This window comes from Chanos chanos, chromosome 3, assembly GCF_902362185.1.
Source record: "Chanos chanos chromosome 3, fChaCha1.1, whole genome shotgun sequence".
Taxonomy (NCBI): Eukaryota; Metazoa; Chordata; class Actinopteri; order Gonorynchiformes; family Chanidae; genus Chanos; species Chanos chanos.
Window position 1 is genome coordinate 51,973,266 of NC_044497.1, and position 27,202 is coordinate 52,000,467.

General features: G+C 43.6%; 1 protein-coding gene across 1 annotated transcript; it reads right to left on the bottom strand.

Moving 5' to 3' along the window:
• On the bottom strand, window positions 1-27,146 carry nnt (nicotinamide nucleotide transhydrogenase). The gene is made up of 22 exons (XM_030768489.1): window positions 27,112-27,146; window positions 25,380-25,576; window positions 23,191-23,420; window positions 22,822-23,039; window positions 22,416-22,503; window positions 22,198-22,286; window positions 20,476-20,663; window positions 19,500-19,633; window positions 19,136-19,327; window positions 18,676-18,829; window positions 17,291-17,452; window positions 14,827-14,937; window positions 13,086-13,231; window positions 12,712-12,907; window positions 12,031-12,264; window positions 10,830-10,990; window positions 9,061-9,240; window positions 8,374-8,533; window positions 6,053-6,134; window positions 2,690-2,808; window positions 2,432-2,547; window positions 1-317 (listed from the first exon to the last, which is right to left on the bottom strand). The coding sequence occupies exons 2-22, from the start codon at window positions 25,531-25,533 to the stop codon at window positions 177-179; spliced, it is 3,255 nt and encodes a 1,084-aa protein (XP_030624349.1). The 5' UTR covers window positions 25,534-25,576; window positions 27,112-27,146; the 3' UTR covers window positions 1-176.
• Window positions 27,147-27,202: the final 56 nt, after the last annotated feature.

The following is a 27,202-nucleotide window of genomic DNA, read 5'->3' on the forward strand; positions in this document are numbered from 1 at the left end:
AAAAAAAAAAGGGTTTTTAGGAAAATGATCGTAAATTAATACTACGTCTAAGGGTTTGTTCACTGTGCCCATACCATGTCTCTCTGGAGGTTTTTTTTTTTTTTTTTTTGCATGGCACACTGCTTATTTAACCACCTGACAGAGGCAGGGCGAGGTTAGAGTTCCTCCCTTGGTCTTTACCCCTCACGGACCTTGGATGCTAGAGCGTCGCATGTCTTCTTCGCATCTCCCAAAAGCATGGCTGTGTTAGGCTTGTAAAAGATGGGGTTGTCCACAGCGGCGTATCCAACCCCGAGAGACCTCTTCATCACGATCACCTTCAAAGTTAAAAGAACAGCAGTTAATTCACGGAAGGCACTTTCTAAAAACGTAGCATATTGCTCCTACATTCCAAGCGTCACTTTAGTTTCTGCACCGAGGACACGGCGGTACGGATTTGTAGCATTTCAGCCGAAACTTCCGCCGATCCCTCGTCGAGTGGCGAAAACGAGCGGTTTTACTTCACAGAGAGTTTAGGATGGCATCGTGGGATTAGAGGAGAGGGGAGCTCACACTTCCAACATCTAATGGTTATTTAAGTATCTTCCATTTACTAAATTAGCCATCATTTGTGTCTCAAACACCCCCCCCCCCCAAAAAAGGAAAAAAAGGAAAAAGTTTAGGTGGACTCATTCCTGGGAAAATGGGTAAAAGCAATCGGCGTGATTGTGAGCATCTGTTGGGGAAGCAGGAACCCTTGGTAATTGAATAAGTGAAAGCAGAGAGGAGAGCCCTAGCCACCGGTCCTTTTTTTCTCTCCCCCCCCCCCCCTCCCCCCCCCCCTCCTCAGTGTTATCCAATACGCTGAAAGATATCTGGAGCAAAATGACTGGCATCTTGGGGCCCTAAATCAACAGGCAGTACCCATTTAATTTCATCATCTGTCTGAGAGAAGACCTGCAAATAATCACAGCCAACCAGGTGAATCAGGGGAAGACGTTCAGAGACTGAGGAGAGAGGGAAGGGGGGCGAGAGAGAATGAGTGGGAGGTGTTCTCATCTCCTGCCCAGACTGGGGCCAGGAGGGTTCTCTGACTGGTCAAGCAGGGCCCAAAGATCCCTCAGGACTGGACAACATCCCTCAGTTTTATAAATTATTCATGAGTCAGATGGTTTCATTTAGAACTGAGGTTACAGACGAAGGATCTTCTAATCTGGTAACAATCTGCAGATACAGCATGAGATTTGGGTGATCAACCATGTAGAGAACCAACAGAATTGTTTTTGTTCCTGCTAAAGCAGCTTTAAAAACTGCCCCAAAATTTCTAAACATTTAAAGTTCGGTGATTAAACGTTTAATAAACAATCAAAACAGACCGACTACATCTATTAAACTCCGTATTCTGAATACTGAACTGCGGCGCTATGAGCAAAAAGCAATCGAGTTACAAAAAAAAAAAAAAAAAGTGCCGTTCTTTTTGCCTTTGATTGTCAGAACCTTCAAAGTTCACTTCTGGGTATTGGTAGCTTCTTGCCACACAATAGAATAGAATACGGTACAATAGAATACAATATAATACAGTATAATATCCCACCACTGGACAGACTATGCAACTGCACCAGTGTTGTGAGCAACTTGCATTAAAATCATCATTTTCCACTGGGTCTGTTGCTGTACTGTCATCTATGATTCAATGCAGATGATGAGGTTAACCATAGTGTTGTTTTTCAAGCACAAATTGTTATTAAGCAAAGACATCTTCCACAACTGTCTCATTTGCAAGGGGGACTTGCCACCTGAAAACTCTCTATTCATGCAGTCAGACAGCGTTTAGGGAAAGTTCCACTTGCTTGCTTGGAAATGTCACCATTCCTGAGAGACGAGTCAGGAGTAATGGAAGCAGCGTGATATCTGGGTCTGTTGAAGCTACACCTGGAACGAGGCTCCGTTACCATGGTCACCATTAGGGGAGAGGCTTGTTCCATCTCTGAATGGATGACTCATAGATGCTCCTCATTACGATCTCAGAGCGACCTCGTAGCTTACCTCACCCAACTTGGCAACACCATGTGCATAACTGCCGCCATGATCAAGAAAATACATGTACATGTATTCTTTTAGCAGATGCTTTTATCCAAAGTGACTTCCAAGACAGGCAGAATACAAACCCCAAATAAAAAAAAAATATATGATATTAAAATCTATTTATTGTTGTATTATATTTTTAAAACTGAGCAAGAGTGCTAACAAAAGGAGTATTTTCTAAAGCCTTTTTTTCCCCCCCCCACTTTTCAGCATAACCAATTACTTTTTATAATGCAGTTCAAACATCAAACGCTTTGCTCCGACACAAGAAACTGAACACCAGTTAGTGTGAATACTGAACTCTATTTACTTCTTTACAAATCTCTCTTCCCAAAGCAAAATTAAACAGGCACTATATATTGCTCACCTGTTTGGACTTCCACACCTCCAGGACTGGCATGCCAGCTATGATGGAGTTAGGGTCTTCCTGTGCAGCAGAGTTCACCGTATCGTTGGCTCCGATGACCAGAACCAGGTCGGTCTCTGAAAGACAAAGGACAGCGACCAGTCAAACGGGGATTAAACAAATCCATCAGGTCCAGTCAGATTACTGTGAAGGGGAAAAAAAATAAAAGTAATGATAGATTATGGTGACGAGGAAGAGACAAGGCAGAACAGGACGTACCAGGGAAATCCTCATTAATCTCATCCATCTCCAGGACCACGTCATAGGGCACACCAGCCTCAGCCAGCAGCACGTTGAGTTGCCCAGGCATACGTCCTGCCACAGGGTGGATGCCAAACCTGTGGACACGCACACACGGTCTCTAATCAATCTCCTTCCTTTCCGAAACAATCCTAAAACACAGGTGCTAAAAAAGCCATCAGAGATGCCTGGCGACGGTGAGCGAGACCTTGCTCCTGTGGTCCAAGCAGAAGAGCTTTCAGGAGCGTTTAAAATAAAAGATCTTTCAGGGATGAGACTCAGGGTTGTTTGAAAGGGGTTAAGAGAGAGAGAGAGGAAATAAGCTGAAGGGATCTGTTTTTTGTTTTGTTTTGTTTTGTTTTGTTTGTTTTTTTAAGAGGTAGTAAAGGCCTCGAACTCGGGGGGAAATGGCTTGAGGAAGACAACTAGGCCCTTGAGGCCCAGAGCAGCTTTATGGCCTTCTAGTAAAGGCAGAGATCAGTCAGCAGGCCAAAGGCGAGCGGGAAAGAGGGGGGAGCAGGGAGGGGGGGGGGGGGGTTCAGGAAGTTACTTGCCAGTGCTTGTCCAAGTTAACAACAGTGACTGGAAAAAGACATGTTAGGGAGACTGCTTCCATTAAAGTAACCTGTTCCCTGTGCCTAACGCCGGAAAGTGAACATTTTCATGAATGTCGGCTATTGGAACCAACAAACTTTCAGCCCAGCACAGTTCGTGAACTACCATTATGGGTTTACATAATAACAGAATCCATGGATTTTGAAATTGCACACAATACTGTGCAACAGTCCCCTATGCTAATATGGCTGCTTCTTTCAGTGTATCAAGCAATTTCCATCAGGCCAGGCAAAGAGAAAAAAGAAAAATAATTCAGTAATCATCCAGAAAGAGGGTCATTTAAATTCTAAGAGTCTCACATTTGGGCTTTGTCAGTCAACATGGTCAGCATGGAAACCTTACATAATTTGCAGCTGGAAGTGTACACACAGTCTAGGCACATAATGAGTAGAGTAGACTGTTAGTGGAGGTTTTCCCAAGAAGAAAAGGGTTTGGACATTATTTACGTTCTCCAGATTCAATGCCTTCAAAAACATTAAGGTTTTTGTTTCTATTTAGTTACTCAATTAATTAATTTTTAAGGGAGCTGACTGTCTATGACCAATTGAAAATTCACGTTGCCTTTCAGGTTCACTGGAGCTCTGCCCTTATCTGTAACACACACACACACACACACACACACACACACACACACAAAAACAACAACAACTGTAGGAGTCCAACATGCGGAACATGAATAAGAAAAGAGTTTAACTTCTACTTATAGTGGCAGCTCTGCCCACAGTCTTCTCAAGGGGGTATACACCCCCAGCCAATTATCCACCAGAGAGAGTACAGGGAGGCGGGAACAGTACCTAATCTGTCCACTCTCTGGCCACCCATCTCCTCCTCTAATCAACTGCAAATGTTCTAATTGGCAGCAGCTGTCCAGTGCTCAGATCAAACGAATGAACCAAAAAAAAAAAAAAAAAAAATTACAAAAGCTTCCAGTCCACCTCTCTTCTCCAAAATCATAATGCCTCCACTACCATAGTTCAATGAGGACTGACGAGTGGACAAACTCCTTTCAGTTAATTCTTACAGGCCATTTGATATGATGAGGGAGGAGAGCGAGAAAGAAAGACAGAAAAAAAAATGAGAAGAGTGGATTTAAGTGACTCACTTCACCATCCTACAAACTGTTTTAAGAAAAAAAATGTATTGAAGTCCCCCCCCCCCCCCCCCCGCCCCAGTAACCACAAAGACCCATGAGAGGGTTATAAAGAATGATCAACTGGCAGCCAACACAACAAGGCTTTTGAGATACAAGACCAAATCTCCAAATAAGCACTTAAGAGAAATGACGACAAACTCTCAAGACCGGTTTTGGAAAAAAAAAAGCAAACCGCCGCTGCTCATCACTTCACGAACCAAAACACTTACAAGAGCATGGGAGACGCCGATTCATACTTAAAAGCGTGTAAAGAGAGTGGCTGCACACACTAACATCCTGGGACTGATTAAGGGGAGTGTGTGCGTGTGTGTCCCATCCCGTGATGCAGTCGGCTAAAATGGCCTTTAAGAAAGCTCTGGCATAGAGGAGGCCATAATTAGCCCTAACTGCATGCCAAGAGTGTGGTGAAACCAGCGATGACAACCACTATCTAGTGGCGGAGGGAGAGCGAGAGAGAGAGAGAGAGAGAAGGAGAACAAAGAACCAACACCACAAAAAGAAGCAACAACGTATGCACACGCACACGTGTGAGAAAGAGAGAGAGAGAGCGAGATAGACAGGCTTGGACAGAGAATGGAGTAAAGAAAGAAACTCATGGCGGCCAGTAGAGCTGAAGGGAAATATCACAGCGGTTAACAGAAAGTCAGTAAGTTAATCCACTTTGTCTCCAATGTTTTAACGCAAACGACAAATCTCCATATCTCAACAGCTTTTCCCCACTTTAAAAAACTAAACAGGAAAAAGAAAAAAAACCTCAAACTAAATTCAAAGCCCCCCCCCCCCCCTTCCCTTCTTTTTTTTTCCCTTTTTAAACGAGGTCTACTTGTCTGTTCAAGCACCCCCGGGGTCAGACAAGGGGCCTTTCCACACCCTGCAACCTGAGAGGCGACACTGGGGCTGCAGTGAGTATTACGTAGCGTGCACCTGTCGCTCAGTGCCTCGGCCTTTCACAAGGCTGGGAGGCCTGGGGTACACAGCGCTCTCAGATCACAGGGAATTACATGTACTCTGGAGAGGCAACAAAAGACCTGCACAATGGACGATGTGAATGACGATATTCAAACCACTCTTTGAAATAGAGGAGCCCTACATGCAGGCTGCCCAAGAGGGGGTGGGGATGGAAGGGAGAGAGAAAGACAGCGAGAGAGAGAGAGAGCGAAAGAGAGAGAGAGGGCGAGAGCAAAAGAGAGAGAGTGAGAGAGAGAGAGAGAGAGAGAGAGAGAGAGCTATTTAGAAGTTCACCTGTGTGACCTTCACTCTGACAAGCTTTTCAAGCAATAATCCATCTGCCATTACAACTTTCAGACTCCCGCAAAGGACCCAGACATCACTCACAAACAAATAAGACAACACTTTGGGGGGAAAAAAAGAGGAAATAAAACATACTAATATTAAAAACTAGCTATATTTAACTAAAGTATTTATGATGATGAAAAAAAAAAGGAATTTTATTTCGAAGTTTGCACTGATGAATGTTGCTGATTGGTTTTACAGCACTGATGAATGTTGCTTATTGGTTTTACATGTTACTGATTGGTTTTACAGCACTGATGAATGTTTCTGATTGATTTTACCTGACTTTTTTGCCTTGCTCTGCCAGCATCTTCACCAGCTCAGCAATGGGATACTGAGCTTTAGCGGCACACAAACCGTAACCTACAAAACATGGTAGAAGATTAACACCAATCAAACACAGACACATGCAGCCACATGCAAACATATGCAAACCAGCACACAATCACCTTTTATCTATCTGCTTCATAAAATTTTACAACTGTAAATGATCATAGGATTTCTTTTCATCATCTGTGTTGATTAAAACGCACTGAAACCAACCTCACTTATCTACACATATTGGCACAAACAGGAAAATGTGGTTTATATAATCCCACAAACAAGCCAGGTCTTTTTCCTCTCCTTTTTCAAGAGCGGAGATGAAATAATTGAGGCTTTTATTTTATAACACAATAAACAAACTCCATAAACCATACGCACATCAAAAGCTCGAGAGAGTACAAGTCGCAAGTTCATTTTGATTCTGATACTGCAGCGCAACTTACTTTCAACAAACAGGCAAAGTACGCGATACCGGAATTTCCCCTACTCTTCTACACGACACGGTCAACAGAATGATTCTACTTCAAAACATATAATGGAAAAATATTGAAACATAAAAACGACAAAACCCATCTACGACTATATTTTCCCATCTCTGCCCTGCTTAGCTTAAAGCCCAACGGACGTATCAAGAAAAACAGAATAAAAAGGGCAGTAAATGGACAATTTAAACCTTCAGTCACAGTTTAAAGCGTTTGATAGGCCTGTCGCAACAGCCGCCAAATCCTCAGATTTAAAACACAGCATGTCTGCAGTTCTCTCCTAACCTTAATGATTTTCTGCTTTTTCGTACCGCTTTTTTTTTTTTTTTTTTTCCTTTTTCTTCTTTTAAACACAAGCCTTTCTCCTAAAGAAAACAATCATATCCAGAAAAGACCAGCGTTAAACAAAAAAAAGGCTTCAGTGTTTTCACAGACGTCAGTCAACCAAAGTGACTACGACTGCTCCAATTATATGACATGTGAAAAGGAAAACAAAGACTGTGGTACAAACCGTAAGGTTTGAGCAGTCAAGGAGAAAACGTTCAACACACCGGGCGCTAGCTCGAGCAACGAGCCGCGGCTTCTAACGGCGACCGACCAGACCAGTAAAGACTCTGAGCTGACTGAAAAAATAGAGCTCGTTTGGATGCAAATGTTTGTTCTGTTATCACTGACTCGTTTAAGACTGTACCACAGTTCAACTATAAGGCCAGCTCTGGCCATTGGCTATTTAATGCGCGTTGTACAAGTGAAGCCCTCGGTTGAGGCGATCAGGCAAGAGTCAGCAGGGAAGAGGTTGGAAGCCTCCAGGCCTGTTGGTGGATGGCCATTTGTTTTAAATAAAAGGAACTGTCTCTGTTGTGTTTGGCCCCGCTGCCTTGTTTACGCTGGACGCCCTGGTTTATTATCATTTCTCCTTTCTTTCTCTTCATATTCCCACATCTAATCGTCTTGTCTTTTCCACCGTCCTGTCCCCTCCGACGTCTCCGTGTCCTCGACCTGTTGTCGGACCATAAAACTCCGCTGTAAAACAGCGTCTCGTGGAGAACAAAGCAGTCTGGAACCCACAAAGGGTCGCCGAAGGCCGTTACCAAATGCCCCTGGTGGGTCTGCTAGGGTCATTTAGAATACCCAGTCACTCAATGTGGAAAAAAAAAAAAAAAACAGTGAGTCATCCGAGACGTTTGTAACGATCTACAACTTAAACCAAATAATGAGGCGATTTAACAGCCTCACTGGTACTGAGGAATAAACAAACGAAAGGGCAGAGCCTGCAGCTTGTTCCCTGACCTGTGAAAGCTTGTATCTGGACCAAAAGAGACAGCAGATCCCCGCCAGAACAGATAAACCCCGACATCTTACTATAACGTTCAGGGTCCAACGGCCACAGAAAGAGAAGCAGCCCACGCCACTCCTGAAAACAATACTTAGAGCGGCTAGGAATGAATATAGAGACAGATGTTCCACAACAACCCGTCAAGAGCCTTAATAAATTCTATTTTTAAAAGCACCACCCCAGCCTCAAGACCACCTTGGAATAAGAGTATGCATGTCTTGGGCCTCGCTTTGGGGGGGGGGGGAAAGAGGGCCCTTCTGTGCGTGGAGTCTCTAAAATAGAGAATGACGTAATGGAGGGGTTACCCAAGGTTAATAATACATACGTAACATGATGAAACGTTTAAATATGTTGACAGCTTGCTTATGACCTATCGTTCTCTCTCCCCGCTATCCGCCCGTGCGCCGGGCTGAAAAAAAAAAAAAAAAAAAAAAAGGCCGAACCCGGTTTACGGAATTACCCGGAACGATGATGATGTTCTGAGCCTCCTTGATCATCTCCACGCTCTGCTCCACATTGACCTCCGTGTGGGTGCCCGTGATCTCCATGGGTTTCCCCGTCCCCGTGGAAGACGTGCCGTAGCCACCCAAGATGACATTAGCCAGGGAGCGGTTCATAGCCTAAGCATGGGAGGTAGAGAGACAGAACGCACAGGTACATGGCTACGGCTAAGCAGTCAGCAGTGGGGGATTCCGTGTTCACCGGTAGCATTTAAAGCAGTAAGAGTGCCTCTTAGTGGAAAACGGAAGAAAAATGTTGTAAAATAAAACTACTGTGCATGTTACGCTCTACGCTGTTCAATGGGGAATTTTACAGCAAGGAAATGTTTGGACAGTACAGGCTAAAATTCAGAGGTAAAAGAAGAAAGAAAAAAGGAAAAAAAAAAAAAAAAAAAAGAAAGGTGGTAGTATTTTGTTAAAAGGGGCCATTTCACAAGCCACAGTATCTTTGAAAACAACACCTATGTTTGTTTGTCAGAGGTCACTAAAATGAAGATCTTGCATGAAACCATCTAAAGTCAGAAGTAGTAGTAAGAAAGGAAACGGAGTCAAATTTATTTGTTGTGTTCCACAACACTGTTTTTTTTTAAAGAATGACCATGTGTAACTAAAGCAGAGGCCTCTTTTTCTTGCTCTCTTCCACTTACCACACACATAATATAGGAGAGGATGGCTCCGGAGGAACCAATCAGAGCTCCAACAATGGTCAGCAGGTTGTTGTTGAGCAGGAAGCCCTCAGCACACAGGGCCCATCCGGAGTAGCTGTTCAGTACTGTTATGACCACGGGCATGTCGGCACCACCGATGGCTGCAGTCAGGGTCACGCCCTACAGAGGGGCCAGGAAAAGCAAGTCACCGGTGAATTAAGCCAAATTCACAGACCAAAAACAAAAAGGGTGCATGTCAGATAAAAGGCAAGTTTCAGAGTTTGTTTGTTTTTTTTTTTTTTAAATATATTTATATATAAAAGTATATAAAGATAAAATATAATTTAACATTCTCATCCCACCCAAGATATAGCTACACAAATCTGGATGAGATGGTGAATAAGTCAGATGATCTATGGCATGGGAAGGCAGCGTATTTCACACAGATTTGGTTGCGCAGGGCCTCACTTTAAGCATGAGGTGTTTGTGAAAACACAGAAAGTATTCATTTCAAGCTTACCTATGATATCATCCCCAGATTACTCTACAATATACTGACCTCGGGGTTTGCTCGAACAAAGCCGTCTACTTCACGTTATGTAAGGAAATACTCTCAACAAACGAAGAAAAACTGAACCTTAAACAATATCAAATCACCATTTAAAGACCCAAACTCCAAACAACAGGTGATCGTTTACCTTTACGTGAATGCCTGAAAAAGAGAGGGGGAGGAAAAAAGAAAAAAAAAAAAAAAGCCGGGTGGGGGAAGAATGTCCCTGTTTCTTGATTACTGACAGACGAGGAAATACCTAGAAGAGCTTAAATGTACAGAACATACTGAAGAAATAGAACTTCTCTTAAGCCTGACCATAAAATTTCATTATCATGGTTTTTTACCTTATATCCATCATCATATTATGGTTCAATCCTGCAGATTAGACATTCAATAAAGAAGCCATTCTACAGCCAAGAGAAGAGTGCAATTTTATGGGTAGAACTTTGTTCTGGAACATTCCAGAAACTCTCTGGCTCCATAGGATGCGCTCAACCCCTAATGTCGGATAAGTTCAATGCATACAAAGACCTCCATCTCAATTGCTCACTAAAAAAAAAAAAATATGTTTGTTCTAACTGACATTAAACTGCGCTATTGCTAACGCTAGTATAAACACATTTCAAGATATTTATATGCACTAAGCTAAGGGGTTTCAAGATAGTTGTTTTCCATTTTAAAACTCTCACCACCGAAAGAACTAGGAATTCCCATTATAGTCACCGAACAGCCAGTCAAGTCAGTCAATCCTAGGGAACAAAACTATATCCAGACTAAATACTGACAAGCCAGGCCAACTCCTGAACCACAGACCCTCAGATCTGTTGGGCCAACTCATGTCGAATTACAGGATTGGTAATGCCGAGGGCAGCCGGTGAATTGTAAAATTTGAAACCATATGCGGGCCATGCTAGACTGTGCAACGCAACGCGATCCCTCAATTACGGGCGTTAATATTATGTAACTTGAAAATTGCATATGCCTCCATACTAAGCCAGATGAACACATATGTACATATTCATATTCTCATCACTCCACACCCTAAGTGGATTCTTCATAAGCTTGTGCATGTATTTCAGATATACAGTATTTTTCATGACTGGGATTAGTTCATAAAGAAAGGACGCACTGGGGTATTAAAATGGTGATGTGTTTCTTTGGCCCACTTCCCCCATTTTGTGCTAGTGTGACGTCAGCAGGAGACAGAATGGATTACCATGACGGCAGACAGGGTGGAAACAGAGCCCAGGCAGGTCAGACCCATTGTGTAGCTGGGATCCAGCATGTATGGGACCATCCCACCCACACTGGCAGCCAGGAGTCCAGCGTTCAAAGCGTGGCGGCCGGGGAGGAGCAAGGGAGAGGAGTTCAGGATACCTGGAGGATTTGAAAAGGACCAAAACTAAAAGCAATGCCAGAGCTCAATATAAACTGACCCTTTTTTTGATATTTGGCCACAAGCAAAAGCAAAAGGAGGCAAGTTTCGGTCAATGCACACTGGGTACAGCGCTTTTGTAAACAGTAACCGTGTGTCTCGATAATCCTGGTTACGTTATACCAAAAGACGTACGTTCAGGGATCCTATAATTAAGTACACTGGAATATTTTCCAATCACACTTAAAGGGCGTAATAGAAGAGAAAGAAACGGACGGTGCAATTGTTGCACAGGCAAATTTGAAGCTCCAGGAGGAGCGGATTCAGTGACCACCTCATCAGTAATTCCCTGTAGCTCAGACTAGAAAGACTTGGGGGATTGGGGGGGGGGGGGGGGGGGGGGGGGGAGAGAGAACCACGAAGACTCTGGTTTATCTGTATTTCTGAATAACAACCATTATACTAAATTACTGAGCTAAAAAAAAAAAACAAAAAATCCAAGCATTAAAAATAGGAGCTCTAATCTTCTATCTGACCAGGCTTCCAGGTTCCATTGCAACGGTGCAGTGGGAAAGCTCCTGAAGATAATGTGTTCCAGCTTTCGGGAACAAGTGGAAAATGACTGGGGGGGCGGAGGGACTAATTAGTGCCAAATTCTGAGAGGTTCCGCCTGGCCAAGCTTTAAACATAGGGCATGTGTGGTACTGTTGGGCCAGAGGGTGAACAAACAGAGGAGCAGCAGAAACATGGACTCATACTGTTCCATCTGAGTCATGAGCTTTGCTTTCAAATATGTGTGAAAAAAAAAAAAAAAAAAAAAGGATGCCTTACACTTGCAAATAGTTGTGGCTTTTCCTGGTACAAGTTCAGGATTTTTAAGCTCAGGTGTGTGTGTGTTTGAGTTCAGCTTGACTTCAATGAACCATCACCCTTGCCTTCAACAAACCATCACACTTCCCCTTAGAGCCCACGTAATCGAGATGTAACGGAGTTGAGCAAGTCACTTTGAGGGAAAGAAAACACGACCTCCTCGATTCCTCACCCTGCAGTTTCCCGTAGGCGACCAGAGAGCCACTGAAGGTGACGCCGCCGATGTAGGTTCCCAGGTAGGCCACAATCTTGGTGAGGTTGGCGGCAGGGTCGGTGGCAAAGTGAGGGTATTCAATCATGTACTCAGCTACGCAGGTGAGTACGGCGGCCAAGCCAACCAGGCTGTGGAAGGCTGCGACCAGCTGTGGCAGGTCTGTTATCTGGATCCTCTTAGCAATGGTCAGACCTGAAAGGTAAAAGAAGAAAAAGAGAGGAGGAGAACTCAGGCCTGCTGGGAAATGGGTCACGTAAGAGGCACCGGTGTGTTGTTGAATCTAGTTTAAAGCAAAATGAGCGGGGGGGGGGTGTTGTGTGTGGGGCGCTTGTTTAGGGCTTCTGAGACCTCAGGGTTTTAAGTGAGCATCTGGAATTGAGCAGTCTTTGGTCTGGGCAGACGTTGGTCTGGATGGTTTAAACTACGTTCCAGCAGGTTTCCAGGAATAATTAGCAATTTAGATTAGACATGACTGGCTACAAAGAGTAATCCCATGTTGTGTGACTCACAAACCTGATGACCATTACCTAGTGTTGTCAGCAGAGCAATGAGTCATTTGCTTGATCCCTCTTGTACACACAAACAAATGACCAGAAGTTACAGTACTTTAAAAACTGAAACACACACACACACACTTACCAGCGGTGCCACCCACTGCCATGGCTGCACTCATTTGTGCCAAGAGCTCAGGGGAGGGTTTCAAGGCCCCCAAGGTGGCAGCGACACCCCCAGCAACCCCGATCATGCCCAAGGCGTTCCCCAGACGCGCTGTGGACTGCGCCGACAGACCGCCAAGAGCTCCGACGCAGCACAGGCCAGAGCCCAGGTACATCATCTCCACAAAAGAAACATTAAACGTTCATTTAAAAGCTTTCATTTAAAGCCATCACACTTCATGCTAACTCACCACTGTTACTCTGTTCTTACTTCAATATATGTGCTTACACAGGAGGAATAGTCACACATGATGACAAGCAGAGAACTAGACATCACATCGCGTGTCAGTGCTTTACCTGTTCAATGTTATAGCCGCTCTGCAGAGCTGCACCATAGCCTCCAACAAATGCACCAGCGGGAAGAAGATACAGGTAGTTGTACTCGGGAGGGTCAGTGGGTCGTTTGAACATGTCCAACATCTTCTGAGTTACCAGGAAACCACCTGAACGGGCACAAACAGAAAGGGAAAGAAGAGGGGAGAGAAAAAAAAAAACAGGCATTTAGTGCCAGACCAGGCAAATGTTCACTCTCCATCATTCGCTAAAGAATATACACACCTTTCCTCACATTAAAATGAGACCATTTGCCCCAGTGTCAGATTCTCTAAACAGACCCTTGCACTGCGACTAATGCTGAGCAATGTCATTCTTTTGATGCTGCTCATTAGCAAAACATTTACAAAGTAAAACGAATGAGCACGCTCTATACCACAAAGTCTCTTAGCTCTATATAAACTGACGAAAACTACAACCGTGATTCAACACTGGAGAAAGGAACCAAACATACATTCATCTCAAAAGAGTTGCAGAGTAAATACTCTTGAATTCAAGAATAACCTTTGAAAAATAACTGAAAAGAACGTTTTGTGCGCCAAAAATAAAATCACGGGTATACAAAAGCTTTTGTGACCAATGCCAGAGTGGTGGGGGGAGGACAAAAAAAAAAAAAAACACACACACACACACACACACACACACACAGACAGACACACACCCCCACCACAGTTCCCTCATTCCCATCATTATAGGAGCCGGTACTTCATAAATTCCACCGTTTTTATTGAAAGTAAACTAGACAAGGCAATTGTTATATTTTCCTTATATGCACTTGTATGACTTGTGTTAGAGAGACAGAGAGAGAGAGAGAGACTAGGAAAATACAGAGCAGAATATCTTTATTTCTATTCCTTAAGGTTTATGGGTTGTTGGTTAGGCCAGGATGAAACACTGCAGTGAGAAGAATGGAAAAGAAGAATGTCTTCAAACTGAAATTAAACACCTGCCTTTTTGGGAAAAATAAATATATAAACGGAGACACTTTATGTGTGCTGGAACACAAACATAAAAAAAAAAGATCAGAGGGAGTAATAAGTTGTTATTAAAGCTTATGATGAAAAAAAATGAAAAGAAAAAGAAAAGAACGGCTGGAAAACGCCCAGTAACATGGCTTTAAATCATGAACGCAGCCTTTGAGCAGAACTAGTGTCCTGGCCGTTTGTGCAGACCGTTTACACAGACGGAGACTTCATCAGGATTAAGAGTCCCTCAGATTCAACATGGCATTTTGGACACCCGCCCATTCCAAACAATTTTTTTTTCCCCCCCAAACCCCTTCCACCTTTAATGACTTTTCGAAACTTTTTTTTTTTTTTTTTTTTCGGTGCAGCGCAAGGCTAAGCGTGATTTATTGCATGGTTGGACTTCTTTGAAGAACAACTGGAGGTTTTGACATTTCCTATTTCAGGTGTGAGGTTCTTCTTTTACTGTCTAAACTAGTCCCACCTGGAGGGGGTGGAAAGTGCACTTCTTCTCACGAACAGACGACACAGGGGTAGCCAGGGGCCAGAGCAAAAACCATGGCACGAGGCCTCGTCTCCCTTACCTCCAGACTCGGGTTGGGGATGTTCCAAAACACGTTTCTTTACTTATACAATGTGTATTATTCTATTCTTTGCCTAAAGGAGGAGAAAAAGTAAAAAAAAAAAAAAAAAAAAAAAACCAGGGATCTGCTCCTCAAACCTGTGTGCCACACACTTACCGGCGATGTTGACAGAGGAGATGAAAGCAGCCAGCACAGCCAGGGTCTCAGCAGTGCTGGTAGGAGTGTATCCGCCACCCATGAGGGATAACCCCCCCACGGCAGTCAAACCTGAAAGCCACACACACACACACACACACACACACACACACACACACACACACAAAACACATGGTCAAAACATGGACAAGGGCGTAAGACATTAAATACAAACAAGGGAGCCTAAACATGTTAATGAAGGAGGTTCGTGCAGTCATGTACAAGAAGGCAGTCATTAGATCCAAACACATGTATTCTCACTGAAGCCAGGGTAAATATTTTTGTACCTAAATTATTAAGAGGACAGTTTGCCCCGTCACATAAACCTCATTAATGTACAAATGGGAAACAAATGAGAAACATAATTAATCACTTCAAAAAAAAAAAAAAAAAGACTCCTTGATCAGAGCTCATTACAAATCTTTGAAAAACAGGAGAAGGCAGTTTAAAAAAAAAAGGAAAAGAAAGAAAAGAGAAAAAAAAAAAAAGCAGAAAAGGCCGGAGTCCCTGGGGCATTCCGATAACCATCAGCTTGTTAAACGTTTTCAAATGTCACTGCAGTGTCAACAACAGACTGACCAAATGCTGGTTTGGACGGGACGCTTTTTTTTTTTCTTTTTCTTTTTTTGTCCTTTTTTTTTTTTTTTTGAGTCAATGATCTGTGTAACTGTTGTCGAGCATTTCCTCTCACTTTGTGATTCCTGAGTAACGATTGATCACAGACCAGCACACGAATTCAAACTGCGCACGCTACCTCCACGCTACAGGAAACACGGCAGACAATTTGTAAACCTACACAGACTAGGGCTTCCACACATCCAGAAACACACACACACACACACACACACACACACACACACAGTAAGGTAAAACCTTACACGAAACTGGAAAAATATGAGGCCACCAGAACTTCAAACACAGGTTTTGGGTTTTCTTTTTTTGTCTCGACTTTGCCTATCCTGTGGTATGAAGTTTCTTTTGGTGAGTCCACAGTGTCTAAACCAAGTGTTGGTTCTCTATTGTGATCAGTCGTTTACCAATGATGGCCCACAGTGCAATGAGGAGATGGCTCATTAAGTAATGACGTCTTTGCTGATTCACGGCCATGTAAACCATACAGAAATATCTAATGACCCCAGACTCCGCTCAGTTTTCCTTAAATCACATGGCACCGAAAGGTCATTTCAAGGGTAGCTTGATTCAGGCTGATTCCTGCAGTCTCAGGTAGATAAAAAGAGTTTGAAAGGGACCCTGTTTTTCACAAGAGTAAAGGCAAAACCAAAAACGTAACTCTATGCTCTTTTTTGGAGTTTGAGACAGCGTTCACTCCACGAGAAGAAGAAATTCCACATTAGTGTCCTAATGTCTCACTCACTTCGATTCCAGGTTTATTACCTTTGGCTAAATAATAAGGGAATTCCTAGGCTTACAATATTTCCAGGGCTGCGAAAAAGAGACATACTTTAGGAAGTGTCAAATATGCGAAGGAAAACACCTCAAAAAGAAAGGGGGGAAAAATTATGGGAGACTGGCTCCTGAGCTCTAATAAACTGACAGGAACTGTGCAGTAGGTCGAGAGCGCTAATTGCTCTCGTGGATGCCCCCAAAAGTCTCATTCTGCAGTTCACAGCTCTGCGGGCATTAAGGGGCTTCAAGGAAGACCTCCAAGGACTTATTAAAGACAATGAAAGCGTTTTTGAGTTCCTCGGTCTGGCCTCGGAAAGGAACAAGAGCTTAAAAAGAGTGAAGCTTCTATGACTCTGCCTGGCTGCAAAAGACATTCTCCTCAGAATCAGAGTCAACAAGACTATGTTCTAACGGTTCGTCTAACGAGGGCTTAAACGCGGTACTCGAAGGGTGGCCAATTTGACTGGACAAATCATCACACAAAGACTGGGGAAAAATGACATATGAGGTATCCTTTTCCCTAGTCGCTGAAAAACACAAGATAAAATTACCTAAAGAAAATAATAAGTGACATTTTCCTCCATTAAACAGTCTCCATTAAATAGTCATTCCCGTTAAAAGAGCCTGGCTCCTGACAATACGTTCATTCGAAAAAGAGGAGCTCGCTATTTCTGAGCGAAGCAACCAATCTGACAATAAGAGAGCAACGAATCAAATTCTAACGTCACGCTAATGCTAGCCGTCACCTCCACGCTGAACTTGTTTAAATCAAATGGGCCGCACAACGATTTTGGTATAAACAAATGCCGCCGCTGCCGCCACCACCCCCCCAGCCTGGCTGCCAACACTGCTTCTGTAGGCCTTCTTATAAAGAGCGAAAGAGAGGGTGGGGAAAACAAAAATCACACTTGGTTCACATTAAATTCCAATTCACAAACCAAATGACAAATGACAAAGCAGAGTGAGCCTGAATTGATGTGAGCTGAAAACAGAACAGAGAGGAGAACTGGAGACTCACCAGAGATGGCATTGGTGACAGACATGAGGGGAGAGTGAAGAGCAGGAGTGACGCCCCACACTGTGTGATATCCCACAATTCCCGCCAAGCCGAAGGTCGTCACCATCTGGGTGAAAGCAGCGTTGGGGGCAGAGAGGCCAAGGCCAAGAAGTGAGCCCAGTCCTGAAAGAGAGCAAACCAAGACAACGTTACAGAGGTAAATATAAAAACTGAGAGTTTCAATATCAGTAAGGAGTGCAGGAATGTGACAGGAAATGTGGATGGCCATATCGTAAGTAAGTCCCATGCAACAAATTAAATGACCAAATTTTTTAAGTCTCCTTCATCAGAAACTGTAAGTCAATGAGAGGCATCACGGCAGAGAAATTCCGAGTTGAGAACGTGCTCTGTGTCTGGAATGAATTAAAGAGATCCTCTTAGTCTCCCACACACTTAGCAGGGCCCAAGGTGAGACCCGAGGGCGGAAGCGAAACGTGTGATTTGGTTTCCTCAGCACTGCCAGCTCACACATGACGAGCTGATGTGTGGGGGAAAAAAAAAAATGCTATACCCCCCAACAAGCAATACAGACACAAACAGCAGGGGGCGGAGTTAAACTTCACCCTCACCCCCACCCTCATGTGCAACCACCACCCTCGTTTTATTATTCCCAGTTTCCTGGCATTCGTGAACTGGGAGTCGGTGGGGGGGGGGGGGGGGGTAAGTAAGCAGGTTGTGTTCCAATTAGGTGACCAATTCTGATTTCAAAGGCAGTTGGTCCCTTTATCACGGCCCGTCGTGGTGGTCAAGAATCAAGATGCTCTGAACCTTCACTCAGGAGAGATAACCAAACCATAAAAGCACAGGAAGGTGAATTTGCCCGTTTGTTTATTTGAGAGTGTTTATTTACATGTGAGCCGTATTTGCGGCTTGTCTGTGTGAGGAAGTGTGGTCTTTGATCTAAAGCCAACGGTGCTTCTCATCTCATAAGCCCTGCTCAGACGCCTGCAACCAATAGAATTCATTTGCGTGCATTTTATGTTTGGAGAGGCTTTCAAGTCTAATCGCATCGAAAGAAAAGCTCAAAAAAAAAAAAAAAAAAAGAAAGAAAGAAAACAAGGAGAAACAAAACATGACTCTGATTAGCAAGCAATGTAGATATTCAAAAGAGAGCAAATTGAAAGAAAAATCAAATTCATTTGAAATGTGATAAAAAAAAACAAAAAACGGGGCAAATAAAATCAACAATTGCCTTATTAAAACCAGAGACCACCCGAATAGATCCGTCTCCCTCAAACACATTCAGAGTCCCTCTCTCTGCCTGCATCAGGGGGAAGGAAAAAAAAAAAAAAATTCGCATATTTTAGGCTGAACAGAGACACAGACAAAGCACAATTGCCCTTTACCTGCGGTGTAAACCCCAGCAGTAGTCATGGTTGCCTTGAAGGGTGAAACGGTCGCTGCCTTCTCTTTCTCCAACTCCTGGACAGTCTTGGCTTTAGGTGGTGCGGCAACCGGGACGTTATTGGGCTGTGGCGCTGGGAAAAGCACTTTTCCGTCCTGTAGCCGAGGTACAAGATGCCAAAGTTAAAATAGAAAACACCCCTAACCTCCACGAAGTTGCTTTTAGAGACAGGCCGATATTGAATCGCAAAAAAACACTGGAAAAAGTTGCTCAGGAATGTACATATTTTATAAATCAACACACATTTAGACCAGATATGCCCTACATAGGTAAACCGTGAACGATTATTGGTACCATGTCAGAGCACACCTGCCAAAACACAGCACATTTTCCACACAAACACTCAAATTAAAAGTAACACAGAAGAGGAGGGGGGGAGAGGGAACAGAAAGCAACTCTACCTGCATGACAACAGAACCCCGAACAACGTGGTCCAAGGTACCATAATCAAACTCGTCTTTGACCTCAAAGTGGAACTTTTCCTTGTCTGGACTAATGGCACGAAGAAGCTTGATGATGTTGTTGGAGTACAGGGTGCTGGACTGAGTGGGGAGGCGACTGGGAAGATCTGTGTAGCCAATGTGGATCACACCCTACGGCGAAGGAGAGAGCAAACGGGTCACGTAAACGATTAGTCGCTCACAAGTTCTGTCACAGAGTGATCTATGGAGTGATCCTTAAAGCTTTTAAGAACTGTCAAGAGGAAATTTGGCTTAAGAAATTGGAAGAAATGAGGGGGTTTTGAGAAGAAGGGCAAACGCTCACTTTGTGGACAGAGAGTTCCCCTGGAACGGTGGTCTCAATGTTCCCACCTGCCTCCGCTGCCAAGTCCACCACCACAGATCCGTCCTTCATGCTCTCAATCATTTCCTTCGTAATGAGGATAGGCGCCGTACGACCTTTACACACACGCGCACACACACACACACACACACACACACACACACACACACACCCACAAACAGGGTCATTTCAGGTCATTCTAACCAAAAGTGTAGCAAAGTTCAGAGAGTCCAACACAACTCTTGCGACCCATGTTTGACCATCATGTACGTTGCTCCGAGGTCTCCGCACATGACGACTCAAACAAATAAACAAACAGATGGAATGACGCAAGAGGCCATCCGGTATTGGTATGAAAAGAACCGGCGTCAACAGGCCTGAGCTACATTGAACCTCAGCACTGTGCACAGTGGTTAGTGTGACTCGTCTTACGTGACCCAGGTATAAACCCAGCCTATGTAAGCCTCTGTCTCCCTGACACAACAAAGTAAAAAAAAAAAAATCCACTATGGAAAATTAAGACCGTAACCACAGAAAAACACCCTTTTAGATATCCTGGTCATTTGATGTAACAGACCTCCACAAAATCAGATTGAGAAAACCAGAGAAAGATAATCATATGCATTTCCTGCTTGTGAGCAACAGAAAATTTTCTAATTGTATAGTCCAGTTCAGGAGAACCAATCGTAGATAAGGATGACTCACGAAGCAGGGCATGATCATATTGTTTCAGGTAAATTAGACCTGTGGTCTGCATGACACACACATTTAATATAATGGCACTGACCTCAGGAGGAGACAATATTTAAAAAAAAAAAAAAAAAAAAGGCAGATGAGTGCAAACACTTAGAAATCAAGATGGAAAATTATCATGCTGAGATAAGCACGTGTGATTTGGTGAAGGATGCGGGAGTGCCGTAAGAGAGAGGAGTTTAAGGTGGAATATGGTGACGCATACCGGGAATGAGTGCGGTACTGATGAGGATGTCAACATCCAAACACTGCTTGGCAAACAGCTTCATCTCAGCCTCGATGAATTCCTTGGACATCTCCTTAGCATAGCCACCTTGGCCTTCCCCAGACTCCTTCACATCTACCTCCAGAGGCTCTGCACCCAGCGACTTAAACTGCTCGAGCGCAGCCGCTCTGGGTGAAAGCAGAGGAGACACCAGTGAGACACCCGGGGTACCTTAGTGCACTCAGCTTCCAGAAAAAATGAAGCATTACAAGTTTTCAGCAAGACTGCATGTTTTTTTTTTTGTTTGTTTGTTTGTTTTTTACAGATCCATGCTTTAGTCAATGCTGTGATAATTGCATCCTGTTTAGGAAGGGGTTTGTTTTTCCTACATCGCCATAATGTGATTCTACTCGCTCATAGGTGCTGCAATAGTGCCACCTACTGGAGATGTCGGAGAAGTGTTAGTGCGGATCAACACACATTTTTCAAAGGGAACTTCTCCCTCACTCACATCTGGGCTCTGCACAACATTTGGCTTTGCATTTGGAAAACCATCTGAGGCACAGACAATTAATCACTTGGGTAACTGATCGCTTTATATCTTTCATCAAAAACACTCGTTTGCCTTAAAAACCCAAACGGTTTTCAAAACAACACAGATTTACTGTGCTGTGAAATGGTGGCGGATGTTTAGACATCAAACTCCCAATTAAATGTTTTTGGGTTTTTTTCAAATATTGAAAGGCTTACAAAAAAAAAAAAAAGACCTTTTTACTATTCAACGTAAAGTCCTCTATTTGGAGTGTATTTTGATTGAAAACGTTCTGATTTGTTATCAGAGAGGAGGCAGGGCAAAGCAATGTCTTTTGCTATTGGCCTTTAAGACAAGACGTTAAACTACTTTCACTTGTTAAGCCTGAGAAAGTAGTATATTCATATACTGGCTGGATTTCAAACTGTTAATGTCGGGGGGGTGGGTCACATTGAATATTTTATTAAAAGGAGACAGTTGTAAAATAGGCCATGTGTTAACCAGGGTGAATTCTTTTTTAAAGCTCATTAAAGTCATGCTTTTAAGAGCACAACATAAGACTGGACATAATTAGCTTTAGAAGTAATCTACTGAGGTGATCATTCCCAGCATAAGGCAGATATGCTAACTCAATAAACAAAGTCATCTACAGCCTGTTAACCCTGAGGAAAAGATTTCCTCTAGATTTACACTTGGTGTTTAAGAGAGGCCTTCGATGTCAAAACTGAGGAGTATTTTTTTTGTTTTAATTTTGTACGTATGCCATGTCCTTTCATTTTAGACTGTTCATTCATGATCGTCATGCAATTGCTATAGCAGTGCGTGAGATCCTGTTTCCTATAAAACTAGAAAGGAAATCACAAGTGAATGTACAGGTGATGATGGGTTAGATCTTTATCTTTATCAAAAGAGACTTGTATTCGTATGGAATACATCACGCTAAAACATTCTCCCAAACACTAAACATGCCCATGATGAAAGTCCCATTCATTCACTTCAAAAAGTAAATGAATCTCTAAACCTCTATGCCGGGGTCAGGCGACATCCTTAACGTGGGTGGTTTGTAATGTGTGAAGAGAAGATGGTTACCCAAAGCCTGGTAATGCTTGTCAATCACAGTGCAGGGATGAGCAACAAAAATAAATAAATAAATAAATAAAGGGATAAGATGTCATTCTGTCCTCTCTCACCTGGTGTCAAAACCTCGAACGATGGCTCCCATTGCCCTGGCAGTGCCCGCCGCAGCCAAGCCTGCTACTCCGCCTCCGATAATCAACACCTGTCAATCAACACAAGAGCACAGCCCCAGAGGAAAAAAAAAAAAAAAAGAAATCTACGTGAGGACGGGACAGCGGATATGGATCACACTGGAGATCGAAAGCACGGCACAGAACAAGCCAGCTCATACCTTGGCGGGCGGGACCTTCCCAGCAGCGGTGATCTGACCGGTGAAAAAGCGTCCAAAGTTGTTTGCTGCCAGTACCACTGCCTTGTATCTGCCAAAACAAACACGAGCACATCAATCTTCATATCTAACGATGAGGATGTATTCATGTTACCCTGAGCTGGCCAGCAACACAACGTCCGTCCACACTCTAAATATCCGGTGACACGCGTCAAATAAAGCTGCCGGCCGAGACGCATCAAAACTCGTCAGCCTGTAAATTAGGGCCCGTCCGGACGAGGCTCTAATTGGTTAAGTGGCGAACATGTTCCCTTTGCTTTTCTCCCACTTCACGGCAACTTTCTCCTGAGGCGTCATTTCAGCGACGTGACGTGATATTTCGGAAGTGACGGGCATCCCTCGTCCTCACCCTGCGATGTTGGCCATGGAGCTGAGGGCGTCGTAGCCCTGGGCGATGGTGACACGGGGAACCTGGTCCATGGCCAGGACCGTGGCTTTCCTCTGGGACAACAGGTCCAGGAGCTCAGGGTTCTGGGCTGGGTAGATGAAGCTGACCAGGGTAGCGCCGTCCTTCATCAGCTCGGCCTCGTGGACTCCCAGCGCTGGATTTAACATGGGAGCACGCACCTGTGGTGCAACAAAAAAAAAACCCCATAATAATCTATATATATGTAATAACAATAATGAAAAAAAGATATAGCTGTGTTAGAAATGGGGTTATACATGTTGAGCTGCCAGCTCTTCTCTTTTTTAATGACAGCAGTATGAAAGTGTCTACCTTGACAAGAAGGTCAGACGCAAGGACATCCTTCACGTCCTTGATGGTGGCTCCAGCCCGGGTGTACAGCTCATCGGGGAACTTGGCGTGCTCCCCGGCTCCGGACTCCACCACCACGCTGAAACCCTGTTTAATGAGGGCCTCCACTCCAGCAGGAGATAGCGCAACTCGACGCTCATTCTGGAAGATCTCCTTCGGAACACCGACAGTAAGTTGTTTATAAGGGATACCTGAAAACAAACAAAAACAAATAAACCTTAGGGAAGCCCTTATCAATGCATGACCATCACACCCTCAACCCAAACCGCTTCTGCATATGCAAATTAAAACCCATGCAAGAACCATACAACAAAACTATGCAAATCAAAACTTCTCTGAACCTCAAAAAAAAAAAAAAAAAAAACACTTAAGGAAGTAGCAGAGTTGCTAAAAGGATGTTCACAACTGAATTATAAAAGTTAAAATGAGGTCATGAATGCCTGAGACAAATCAATGGGTTTTACCGGCAGTGCCTATCTCAAAGCCATTAAACAGAAGCACAACACTCTTCTGAGACTTCTGTTATACCTGGGACAACTCATCTACACCACCAATAGCAAGTGGTAACTGTCGGACGTATTTTTCCAAGATAAGGCTTAATTGCATTTTTTTTTCCCCTTGTTAAAGCAAAGGTCGCATCAAGGGTGTGTGACATGACACGCAACTCTATTCAGACCCTAATTATACAAGTTCATTCAGTCACATTTCTGCTTCAAGCAGCTATAGGATGCATTCACGAAAGCATATAGTGTTTAAGTATAGATTCTGTATGGGACGTGATCCAAGTCCTCTCTAGATTATTAGAGTAGCAGATCCTCTGTGGAAAATTCCATTGCCAGTTCATGATCTATAGATAACAGCATATGAGTGTGAATCACAGCCTTAGTCTGGCTGAGAGCAGCTACAGCAGGGCGGTTCACACCCAGACTAGAAAAAAAAAAAAAAAAAAACCTCAACCCAAGAGCTTTTTGCCCTTTCTACCAAAAGTCTGACAGAGCAGGAACACGCCTGAAAGCAGATAGGTTTGTGTTTGAAACTTCTTAAAGACCTCTCTTAGATCATCAATGCAAGCTTGAGCCACAGTAAATGAACCATGGAAAATGCAATTCAGCCCTTTTTTTCGGCCACATTTGCCAAAAGAAAGGATTGTTTTGCAATAAAGAGAACTTGCAGTGACATAACCTGTCAATCAGCGTGGACAAAACTAACATATTTTGGCATCTGCAAAACATGAAGCTTTTCTTCAAATGGTCATGAAACTATTAAGAATGAAAAGTCTTTGAAGCTATTGGAATAGAAAGGCCCATATCCATCGCATCTGTCCCACTTTACAGAGACAACACCCCCCCCCCCCCCCCCCAAAACACACCGTGCTCTGTGCCACAGTTCTGGCTCTGGTCTCAGCTGATACGCTGCCAGAAATAGCTGCCCACAGCTGTCATTCCCATTCCTACCCAGCTCAAAGAATGTCATCCATTAATGGCCAGTTTCCAACGCACGCTCAGTGAGTCCAGGCAGTCTGTACCCTGCGAAAGGCACCTCATTCATTTACATCCAAAAGCCCTTCAAGGCAGGCAATGGTAGAAGATCAACTACAGCAGGGGGGGAAGGGAAAGGTGGGTATGAAGAGGTTTGACCTTGGGACTTAACGTATACATGGAGCACAAGAAGAAAAAGGGGAAAAAAAAAAAATCTGGGTGGTCAGGGAAAAAAAAAAACGTTTTATCCTTGAAAAGGCCACGTTCTGTGCCCTCCAGGGCAACGTATAGAACCTAGGCTGCTGACAACAAGCAAGGTTCATCCCTAAACAGTGGACAAAAAGTTTGAGCCACTCTGTCCCTAGGAATGCTGGATCACTTACACACAGCACTAAAAAAAATGTCACTCAGTCACTGTAGGGCTGAATCTGGGCCTTTGTATAGCAAACAGCAACAAGTGGAAACCAGGATGATTGTTACATCACCACCACTGTTGTTATACACTCATTTTCCATAGCAAACTTTCCATTGGGGGAAAAAAAAAAGAAAAAAAAAAAAAAGAAAAGCTAACCAGTTTTAATAAATAATGGCTGTAAATCCCATTAAGTTTGTCGTGGAATGTGTTGTGCAGTATTTGGGTGGCATAACAGGTGAAAAGCATTGGTGTGTTACCTGGGCTAGCACAGCGGGTGAGAGCCTGGTGGGTTCTAAAGAATCGCAGGCCTGGTGTCTTCACTGTCCGAACGCTCTGAAGCTTAACGCAGACCGCCCCGCTGAAGAGAGGGCTGGAGCAGCTGCTAGCAACCACACGTAGAAGGCTCGCCATCACAGACACAAGGAGGAGTTGTGCTGTCGGAACAACCCTCCTCCTGCACACAGGGGAGACGCACACATAAACACACACACACACACACAGACAGCGTCATGAGATTTGCTGACTTATCCCAGCATGCTCCGCTCCGGTTAGACGTAGGCGAATGAACCTGCTCAGCTGATCTTCCTCGAGGTGACATAGAAATATAAACAGACACAGAGAGAGAGACACATATACACACACACACACACACACACACACACACACGCACACGCACACGCACACACAGAGCAAAGGACTGCAAAATGAGAGATGTGCCCCAATGCCCTTGGACGCACAGTCATAAATAGATCACATTCCTAATTTTATGCAACAGGTCCCTATACTGTTTTTTTTTTTTTTACATTTGGGCCTTGTTCCAGAATTCAGTACAGAAAAGAACACATTGTTCATCCATGTTTTATTAACAACATATACAAAACAAACACTAAACCTATAAAAAGTCTCCAAAGTTGAAAGGATAGTCAAGGACACTGAACGCGTTAACGCTCAAAGAGGGGTATTGAACCATTATTTGTTCTGTTGCGGCGCTCATGACAATCTCATCTGAACGTGATAAGAGCCGGTTTGTGAGAGAACCATCCAGCTGGACAGCTCCAGTATGGGTTAGTCTGTGGGGGTTCTCGCCCACTATGGATTTGTTTATGTTCAATGTTTCCATAAACAAGGTCACTTGGGAAAAGTTTTTTATAGCTTTATTATAGGATACACAAACGTACGGGCATCCTTGAAATCCAATCAATTTAAAAAAAACGAAACCATGCAATCGTGCATGAGCCAAGATCAGTAAAGGAAAGTGACAGTGCACATCCGTCACATTCCAATTAAGTACGAGTGCTCAAGTGCCAGAACGGACAGCTAGTACAGCTGGGCTGGACAGGGAATCAGAGGTCAAAATCATCCATAAAATCACATCATAAACTCAATGCAGCACAAATCCGTCATCTTAAGAAAAATCAGATACCACGTCAGCAGACACTATGTGCAATATTCTTAATATCAGTGGATGTAAACACTATGCGTGTTTATTGTTTATTTGACGAATAAGAAATGTTAGCTAGCTTGCCATTATAATCATCCGATTAATTCAGGGGACAAAGGAGTTGAATGAATGAATGTTTTTTTAAGAGATGGTCAGCAGTTCTACATGCTAAACCATAGTCAGTCGTCGAAAACAAACTGGCCTAAACCTAACAGTTGTTCATTCAGAAATTATACATTCTTGTAAACCTAAATGTCTAAGAGTTCGGCAGAGGTTTTCCTGATATGGCTACGTGCGAGCCATCTGTTCTCGTGATTTGAAAGGCGGGCACAAACGACCATAACCGACACTTTCCTTTTCATAACAGTTGCTGGAAGCTGCAGACTAGCTTGCAGGCTAACAAGTAATACATCCTAAATCTAAACTGAAACAAGCTAACGAATGAAATTATATTAGTGTATCATTTGCATTCATATTAAACTGTATAACTGGGTGATTATGAATATTGCATAACGTCACCATTTTATCAATGAAAACCGGCCACTGACCTTTAAATGTTGGACACTCAGCAGCGAAGTCAAACCGCTACCCGGAAGAAATTGAAATTGGGTCTCCCGGCTCATTTTTATTGGATCATAT

Coding starts and splice junctions, on each gene's coding strand:
- nnt (XM_030768489.1), bottom strand. CDS start 25,533: ATGGCGAGCCTTCTACGTGTGGTTGCTAGCAGCTGCTCCAGCCCTCTC. Junction 17,453..18,675: donor TGCTGGGGTTTACACCGCAG/GTAAAGGGCAAT, acceptor GCTCTCTTTCAG/GACTGGGCTCACTTCTTGGC. Junction 2,548..2,689: donor GATTAATGAGGATTTCCCTG/GTACGTCCTGTT, acceptor TTTGTCTTTCAG/AGACCGACCTGGTTCTGGTC.